The sequence below is a fragment of the Gossypium hirsutum genome, chromosome D13 (assembly GCF_007990345.1).
Source record: "Gossypium hirsutum isolate 1008001.06 chromosome D13, Gossypium_hirsutum_v2.1, whole genome shotgun sequence".
Taxonomy (NCBI): Eukaryota; Viridiplantae; Streptophyta; class Magnoliopsida; order Malvales; family Malvaceae; genus Gossypium; species Gossypium hirsutum.
In genome coordinates this window covers 49142862-49152824 of record NC_053449.1, presented here as the reverse complement: position 1 = coordinate 49152824, position 9963 = coordinate 49142862, and the positions used below count along the sequence as shown (strand labels likewise).

The window sequence follows — 9963 nt, the reverse complement described above, 5'->3', positions numbered from 1 at the left end:
ATTAACAAGGATTTAAATTGAACTTCAAACAGAATTAAAAGAAAAAAAATGAAGGGCCCAATTAAAAGGCGCGAATAACTCATAGGGCTCGAATGGGAAAATATCTCCATCCTTTGAAACGCGTCGCTTTATTAGGGCTAAAAAAATAAATAAAATTCGCAATGGTATCACATTCTCTATTTTTTAAAATCGTAAATAAGTAAAAATAATAAAAAAACAAACAGAAAAAACAGTAAGCCACCTTTAAAAAGCTAACAATTGCTCTCTCTTTTTTTTATTGATTTTTTTTCTTCCTCCACAATGAAGGGAGAGGCCTCTATTTATAGTTGAGCCTCCCCAAATCCAACGGTACAAATCAATTACATCAACGACTAAGATTAAAGGGTATCTACAAATTAAATCTCTAGGATTACAAAATCATATCTTTCAAGATTGCATATTATATCCAAGATTGCATATATCATATCTAAGATTGCATATCATATCTAAGATTGGATATCCTTGAAGATTATGTTTCCATAAGCTTGTAGATGGACCTTCAACCTTTTTAAGTAATAGGCCATTCTGATCGGGCCAAATGATATAATTTTGTACTGGACTTAGACTTTATTTTATTATTGTGAGCCCGGGCTAAAATTGGGTATTACAATTTGTTTAATTAAAAAATATTTTATATAATTACATAAAATATTTAAAAGATTGTAATAATATGTATAAACCAATAAATGTTTGGTGTAATTGGAGTTTATGGAAGTTTACTCTAAAAATTTCATCCCAAAACTCTTGTTTAGTTGAGTTCACTGATTTTGGAATTGCATTGGACGAGCTGAATTAAGAACCAATACGAAATAAAAGGTTGGATTAGTTAACTTGTGAATCGATTGAACTGTTTTTTTAATATTTAATAATTTATTCAGTTAAACTGGATGAATTAATCAAACTAGTTGAACCGAGAACTAATGATTTGACTATTTCAACCATCGATTTGAAAACCTTGATTGCGTAGATAGAAAAACAAATTTTATTTCGAAATAATATTGAAAAATTATATTTATGTTTAAATGTTGCTTATAATTAAATTTAAATAAATAAGATTTTTAATATATAATAAAAAATATGAGTAACTATTAAACTTATTCAAATCTATAAAACTTGTGTTGAAAATCATGAGCTGAATTCTATTTTTAGATAGACCCATTCATTGTCAAAACATTTTATTTAAATTTTTTATAATGACAACATAGACTAAATCCAAAAATCAAGAACTTGTTTGTGCTAGTAATTCTCCACTATGAGACAATCAATAGCCTGGCTCAATTGGCATAATGTTGCCACCTATGTTTTTAATCATCATCTCCCAGGTTCATTTTTATTTAAACATTTTTAATAAATAATTTGAAGAATTATATATTTAAGTTTTAACGCGTTAAATACAAACAATTCAAATTTAATAAAGAATCAAAACAACAATTAGTCACACAAATTAATTGCACTAATATGGAACACAGACATGAGAATTTAATGTGTACAATTCGTCAGCAATATCACCATTGATATCTGAGGTCCAAGACAAGAGAAAGTTGAAAAAAAAAAGTTGCACCACCCAAATTCAACTTTTTCATGATTTTGGGCAGGCTAAAAGGCAAAATATACTTAGCTAAATTCCATGAGATATCTAGGGAGGGTAGGCTGCTTTTTAGCTTGCGCCCACTCTTCCAACAATTAAGTTCAAAGACAAGAGTGTTCCAACAACGATGGTCATTGAAAGAATCCAATAACTATACATTTCTCCTTCCAACCCATTTCTATCCAACAACTTCATGACAAAACACTACATGAAAAAGAGATAGAGAGAGAAATAGGAAAAAAAGAGGCTTCTTTTTTCTCAATGAAAGGGCTTGCATAGAAAACCATCCAACTCCAATGTCCAAAATATATTCTCTACTTCAACTCTTTGTCATCATTTTTTTCCGAAAAAAAAATTATAGATATTAAAATTCGAACTCGAAAACTAATGTGATCAACAAAAGTGAATAGAAGGTTGAAAGGTGAAAATAATATAAGAAGATCCCCCACCAAAAAAGGGGCACTCATCTTTGTTGAAAGGCCAATAGCTCTTGGCAACAAGCCGACAGAGAATCAACCATCCTTTTATTCTGCAAAAAGAATCACATCCAAATGCTACATTCCATCTCAGTTTGGATTTTTTGTCACACCCTTTTCTTCCTATCATCTATTTTTACCTCAACATATTGCAACATAACTCTGCCTACTTGGACTTTACATCTCAGCGGCCGATTCTGCTTTTTTTTTCCTTCCTTCTACATCATTAAAATCAATTGAAGGGGCTTACATTGAATAGATTAACGCTTTTAAAGCTTATAAATGTCCTATATATATAAGAATAAAGCAACCTCAGATCACCTTATGAGCATTCTCCTCAGTACCATTGATAGGCTCTAGTTTAATTTCGGATGGGAAGGCAGAGTGAACCAGCTGTTCATTCTTCCATTGCTCTCTTGCAAGAGAGGTTCCGACGGTTGCAGAGAGCTAAGGAATTGAGGCAGGAAAGAGAGGTTTTACGGTTGCTATCTGAAGCGGAGAGGATCAATCAAGGCACACCGAATGTAGCATCTCAATTGTTTTTCCATTCCGAATTGATCCTTCAGCCTAGACCACCTCTCCAAGGATCTGTACACCGTGAATCTAGCATGCAAATTCGACGTCAGGTTCTTGAGACTCCGATATTGTCGAACTTACAGCAGAGAGATATGGTCTTGCATACATCTACCTTTAATGACTCAGATGTTGACACATCACTTCATCTGTGAACAACTGTACAATGTTAGTCTATTCTCATATTTTTGTTTCGTTCTCCAGTTTTTGGAGTCTTTACATCTTCTTATGGACCTGTAAGAAAATGGTAAGGGAAAAAGGGCAGCCTTCCGGAGGTGGGGGGGGGGAATGAGATAAAAAGAAATAGTGTAATATATATAACTACTGTCCATAAGGACTTTCTTTATTCTCATTATGATCAGCAGTTATGTAGTGATCTGAGAGGTCATCCTCTTGCCTCTTTCCAAATGCATCTTCTTCACCATTGTTACCATTATTTGAGTCTTCATCATTGCTTCGTTTGCTCTTCATGATTTTTGGAACCTTTGGAGTTACCTCCATGGTATCTAATAGAAATTCCTCATTGTTTATACATTCAAATCTAACGGCACTTACTTTTCGGGCATTTCCTGCCAATATCTGCAGCAAACACAAATTGCCCACATTAAAGTGTTAGTAATACAGTTGATTAAGTTTTGGCCTTATAAACATTTTGAATCAATACAAAACTTGACAGAGAAGATGTATTTATGTAAAAAAAAAGAAGCTTTAGTCTACATCCTGCATGAAGAAGAGATGCCATGGCAAGTGCTCATCAGTGTTTCCTTCATAATAGCTTTAATGAACTCTGTAACATATATTCTATGACCATTTTCTTGAAGGTGAGCATTCTTGTTTGCTTACATTATGATTGAGTACAACAATCAGTCCCACAATATCTCAGAAGAATATCGAAATTTGAATGATTCGTCTCAAAAGAAGGAAGATTCGTTTGCCATTAAGGTAAAAAGAAACTGATTTATAAGGAAAATATTGTAATGAATAAAGTTCATCATAATTCCAATGGCAAAATGTTTTTTACATTTCGTTTACTTGTTTTAGAGATTCTGATTATTCGTAATCCAGAACGCATTAGTTCTAACTGCATTCATTTTGTATGTATGCAACTAACTCTTTTTGAGGAACAATATTCAAAAGCAATGTTATGCAATACAAATGCATGTGGCAAAAGAATATCGTACCTCGAGTTTATAAATTTGATGCCTTTCCTTGGAATCATGATGATCAGATCCAGCTTCAGAATCCTCATCATCTTCTTCGTCCTCCTTTTCAAGGACTACCTTAATACTCTCACCTGTCCTTGGTATATATCCAAAGGCCTCACAGACAAAACCTGACACTTTCTCATACTGATGTTCCTAAAAAACAGCAAAAACGAAATATATTTATTTGACAAGCATACACTTTATATTTGTGGATCCAGTTCTTCATACTCTGATGGGAGGTCCAACTTGTAGTTCCTTTTCCTCTAATACAGATATTCCATATGAATGGAAAATCACGATTTTAACATTGAAATGCATATTTATGAACATTTAAACTATTCTAGCAAACATCTGCAGGTAGAATGAAAGCTTATGCATGAGGATTTATATAAATAATATGTAATAGAAGTAGCTTACTTCTGGAAATTTGATATTTAGATCTTCAGAAAGTTGATAAATAGAAGTATTAGCATCAACATCAAAGACCCCCTCTGCTCGCATTACAATATAGCCAGTTTTCTTCTGGATCTCCTCCTGTCATAGCAGGAAAAATGTAAAATCATATAAACTTGAAAATGAAGTCCACATATGTATTAATAGCATGGTTGATATAAGTATTATTTGATCCTCATTCCACCACCAAATCTTTCTGAATGCAATGCTAACATAATCAATGCAAAGTTGGGAAAAGATGTAGCAAGCCCTACTTTAGAATCATTTTCATCGAATATTTCACCAACAATCTCCTCAACCACATCTTCCAAGGTGACTATCTGCTCCAAAATAGAAAAGAAGATATAAATTAATATACAGTGCATAATCGAATGATGGTGCAAGAGGGAGGGAGGTATAAATGCATATTTGTTTCTGTTGGAGTTTGCTAGATTTAAGCATATTGCAGATTCCAATCTCACCTGATTTTCTAACAAGAGTTAAAGGGACTTTGGAACATTTGACAACTCATTCAATTCAATTGCAGGTAAACATGTTTGTGTTCAGTTTCATATTAATACTGTATACAAAATAAGTTTAAATTATGCCATACAAATTATTTGATTCTAGTTTAAGTGGGAATAGAGCAGAATATTATTAGCTACGCTATGTCAACACTTCTATATAAAACATGAATATTTGCAAACCACAGTTTTTGTTGGTGTTATGAACAATGTGCAAGCAAGTTCGGCTGAGTCTTGAGCAACAAGGCTCGAGACTTGCAAAAGAAACAAACAGAATTCAAGAACAAAATTAAAAACAAAAATAAAGAAAAATGGAGAGTATATAAAAGGAAATCTGATGGAATTCATTCTAACAAATGAATAATGGCATAATGCCAATACAGAAACCAAGCATTCAGCTTGTCAAAATCAGTATATGGTCAACTAATCAGTACCTACTACCACTAATACATTGAAACTTGGTAAACCAAGCTTGTACACATAAACAAAGCTAAGTTAGCAGTTCAATCACCATCAAATTACATCAAACATCAAACTAAGGTTACAAAATGAACAAAAAAAAAATCAACAGCTACATGATTTCTTCCTTGGCTACTCCTTGTGCCACATGCTTGCCAACTTCAACACTCCTCCTTGGCTAGCATGTTGCAAACTCCCATTTGCATTTTCAATTCAATGAATCTTGACACATTAAGGGCTTTTGTCAAAATGTCAACCAACTGCTTTTTTGAACTGCAATGAACCAGTTTCACTTCCTGTGCTTGCTCCATTTCTCTGACAACATGAAGCTTGATGTTGAAGTGATTTGCCCTTCCATGGAAAACCTAATTCTTTGCAATTGCAACAGCAGATTGATTGTCACACATTATTTCTGTTGCTTCCCTTTGGTGTAGATTCAAATCAGCCAAGATTTTTCTTAGCCAAACACCTTGGTTCACAACTCCAGCAACTACTACATATTCTGCATCAGCAGTTGACCGAGCAACAAGATTTTGCTTTTTTGAACTCCAGCAAAATATAGTTGATCCAAGGGTGAAAACATTCCCTGAGGTGCTCTTCATGTCATCCATCGAACCAGTGCAGTCACTATTAGTATAGCCAACCAATTTCAAGCTTTCAGCTTTGCTATACATCATTCCATAACTCAGGGTACCCTTTATATACTTGAGCACCCTTTTTGCGGCTTGAAAATGCTTCTAATTGCAACAGTGCATTAACCTTGAGAGTAAACTTACAGCAAACATAACGTCTAGCCTAGTGGCAGTCAAGTATAGCAAACAACCAACTAAGCTCCTATAAATTGTTTCACTAATCTGCTCAAAATTGCCTTGGGTTGATAGTTTTTCTCCCATGACAACTGCAGTGCTTGTTGCCTTACTGTTTTGCATAGAGAATTTGGTCTGAATTTTGGAGGCAAAGGCTTTCTGACTTAGGAATATTCCATCCTGTGTTTGTGTCACCTCCATACCAAGAAGATAAGTCATCCTTTCTAGATCAGACATCTCAAACATCTGTTGCATTTTAGCTTTGAAATCAATCAGTATTGCTTGGTCTCCTCCTGTCACCAACAGGTCATCAACATACAAGGCCCTTCTTAACATACAATGAGCTAAGTTTGCTCTCCTTCCTTCTTAACATACAATGTTGGCTCACTAGTGCTCCTTTCAAATCCCAAACTGACCAAGTAGCTATCAATCCTGCTATACCAGGCCCTTGGTGCCTGTTTCAAGCCATACAAGGCTTTCTTCAATCTGTAAACCATGTCTTCCTTACCAACCACTTTGAAACCTTGACGTTGTTCAACATAGATATCTTCCTCATGAAATTCATTGAGGAAGGCTGACTTCACATCGAGTTGGTGAATTTTCTACTACATTTGTGCTGCTAAGGCAATTAGCAGCCTGATGGTGTCAAGCCTGGGCACTGGTATAAAGGTCTCTAGATAGTCTATGCCATAATTTTAGCTAAACCGCTTCACAACTAACCTTGCTTTCAACTTGTTGAAACTTCCATCAGCATTATGTTTGGCTCTATAGACCCATTTCACTCTAATGGTCTTCTTGTTGGCTGGTCTTTCAACTAGTTCCCAATTCTGATTCTTCTCAATCATACTGATTTTATTAGCCATTGCCTGTTTCCAGCCTTGTTGAGCTTCAGCCTCTTCAAAGCAGATTGGTTTCACTATGGCTACTTGAGCTCTTTTATAAATCTCATCCAATGGTCTAGTGCCCCTGACTGGTTCATCATCAATGTCCATTTCAGGACCATTCTAATAAGATTCAGTCTGATTTGCTACAAGGTCTTTAGAAACTACCTCTGGCTCTTTCTTCCCTAGTTCTAGCTTGGCATCTCATCAAATACCACAACTCTACTCACAACCACCTTGTTTGCTGAAGGATCCAAGATCCTATACCCCTTTTTGATTGTGCTGTAGCCTACCAAAATGCCAGGTTAAGCCCTTTTTGCCAATTTGTCCTGTTCACAACTGGAACATGTGCATAGCATATACAACTAAAGATCCTCAAGTGAGCTAGTGATGGTTTGAACCCAAACCAGGCCTCAAATGGAGTTTTGTGAGCCAATGCCTTGGTTGGGAGTCTGTTTTGGATATACACAACAATGTTAACTGCCTTAGCTCACAATGTTTTGGGCAAATTCTTCTCAAACATCAAACACCTGGCCATATCCATCAAGCTTCTATTCTTTCTTTCACTAACACTATTCTGTTGATCAGTATAGGTATTGGTGAGCTGGTGTTTGATGCCTGCTTCATCACAAAAGGCTTGAAACTGAGTTGAGGTGTACTCAATTCCATTATCAGACCTTAGGGTCTTGAGCTTGCAGCCTGTTTCAGTCTCTGCAGCAGCCTTGAACTTCCAAAACACTAAGGCCACCTCTGATTTATACTTCAAAAAGTAAATCTAGAAAAATCTTCAGTGATCATCAATAAACAGAATGAAATATCTGCTGCCATTCGATGACTGAGTCTTCATGGGGCCACACAATCAGTGTGTACAAGCTGCAGCCTTTTGTGCCTCTCTAGGCCTTGTTTGAAGGAAATGGCAGCCTGGCCTACTTTCCTAGCTGACATACCTCACAAACCTCCTCATTTTCAATTGATTTGATGAAGTTCTCAACCAGATCTTCTTTGGTTAGCCGGTCTATCTATCTTTAGTTGGCATGACCAAACCTTTGGTGCCAAAGCTTGGATTCATCTGATAAGGCTATGTAGGCTGAGTTTGAGTCATTTTTCCAGTCAACAACAAAGCTTTTATCAGCCATAGTGACGGACATGAGCCTAAATCTACTTGAATCACTAATTTGGCACTCACTGCCTTTAAACACAAAAATATCCTTTTTCTAGCAGTTAAGCCATGCTGACCAGATTTCTGTCAATCTCAGAAACTAACAACACATTTGAAACAAGCTTGTTACCTGTGGGAGTGCTTATTAGCACATCCCCTTTGCCTTCTGCCTTGATGAAGTGGTCATTACCTACTTTCACCTTTGTTTTGAAACTTCTATCAATTGACTTGAAGATGGCAGCATCTGGTGTCATATGGTTGGTGCAACCACTATTTATGAGCCATCCCTTTGTGGCCTTTTCTTTAGTAGTTGAGTATGAAACTGTAAAAACTTGCTCTTCATGGTCACTTCTTTCTTCTGCTACTCCAGCTTTAGCCTTTGGCTGTTTTGGTTGGTTCTGTCTTGGTCTGCCTTTGCTTTTGCAAACCTTTTCAACATGACCCATCTTTTTGCAGTATTGACACTACACATCTAGTCTAAACCAACAATTGGCTTCTGAATGACCGGACCTTTTGCAATGCCTGCAGGGTTGATCCCTTTTTCTTGCAGCATCTGACTTAGGCTCGTCTCTCCAAGTTTTTTTGCCTTTGTAGGTAGAACTGCTCGATACAGGTTTAGTTTTTGCTTGGAAGGCACCTTCTTGGTGCTTCTCTAGCCTGCCGGCTCTTCTTTGCTCTTGTGCATAAAGAGTATTGATCAGCTCTGTCAATGAGATGCTGGTCAAGTCCCTTGAGTTTTCGAGGGAAGATATTTTTGCCTCATACCTTTCAGGTAAGGTTGAGATCACATTCTCCACTATTCTTGCTTCATTGAAATTCTCTTTAAGAAGCCTTATGTTATTTATCACAACCATAATCCTATCTGAATACTGCTTGGCTATTTCTTCCTCCTTCAACTTCAAGTTCTCGAAATCCCTTCTCAAATTCAATAGCTGTTGCTGCCTTGTTCTCTCAGTTCTTTGGAACTTCTCTTTTAATTTTTCCCAGGCCTGTTTTGGTGTCTCACAGGCCATGATTCTTGTAAAGATCACATCTAACACACAGTTTTGAATGCAAGAAATGGCCTTGTGCCTCTTGGTCATTTTATTAGCATGCTGCCTGATTTGAGCCACAGTTGGATTGGCTCTAAGTGGTGTAGGTTCAACATCTAAGTTGACCACCTCAACATCTAAGGAAATCTGATGGAATTCATTCTAAAAATGGAAATAATGGCATAATGGCAATACATAAACCAAGCATTCAGCTTGTCAAAATCAGTATATGGTCATCTAATCAATACCTACTACCACTATACATTGAAACCTAGTAAACCAAGCTTGGACACATAAAGAAAGCTGAGTTAACAGTTCAATCACCATCAAATTACATCAGACATCAAACTAAGGTTACAAAATGAACAAAAAAAATAATCAACAGCTGCATTGTCTTCAACTACATCTGTTTGGCTCTGGCTCTAATTGCATGATTTCTTCATTGGCTGCTCCTTATGCCACAAGTTTGCCAACTTTAATAGTTTTAACAAAAATCCATCTTACTTTGAACTTCTTCAACATCTAGACAATAAGACTCATTCAAGAATAGAAATCTAAAAACTAAAACCAATTCATGATTTAAAGTATAACACATACTCCAACAATTCCACCATACTTATTAAGAACAACAGTCATATGAACCTTCCTAATGCAAAACTCTCTAAGAAAATTCCAGCCTGACATTGAATCTGTAAAATAAATTGTTTGTAATAGGTTCTCAGAATATAATCTATAATGACATGTAGACAAAAACATGTTAATGAATGATAATAAACAGAAGTGATAGATA

General features: G+C 35.9%; 1 protein-coding gene across 1 annotated transcript; it reads left to right on the top strand.

Annotated features, from left to right (window-relative positions):
- The first annotated feature begins 2128 nt into the window (after positions 1–2128).
- On the top strand, positions 2129–3208 carry LOC107897420 (uncharacterized). Its single transcript, XM_016822876.2, has one exon. It carries the CDS (start codon positions 2475–2477, stop codon positions 2829–2831), a length of 357 nt encoding a protein of 118 aa, XP_016678365.1. The 5' UTR covers positions 2129–2474; the 3' UTR covers positions 2832–3208.
- Positions 3209–9963: the final 6755 nt, after the last annotated feature.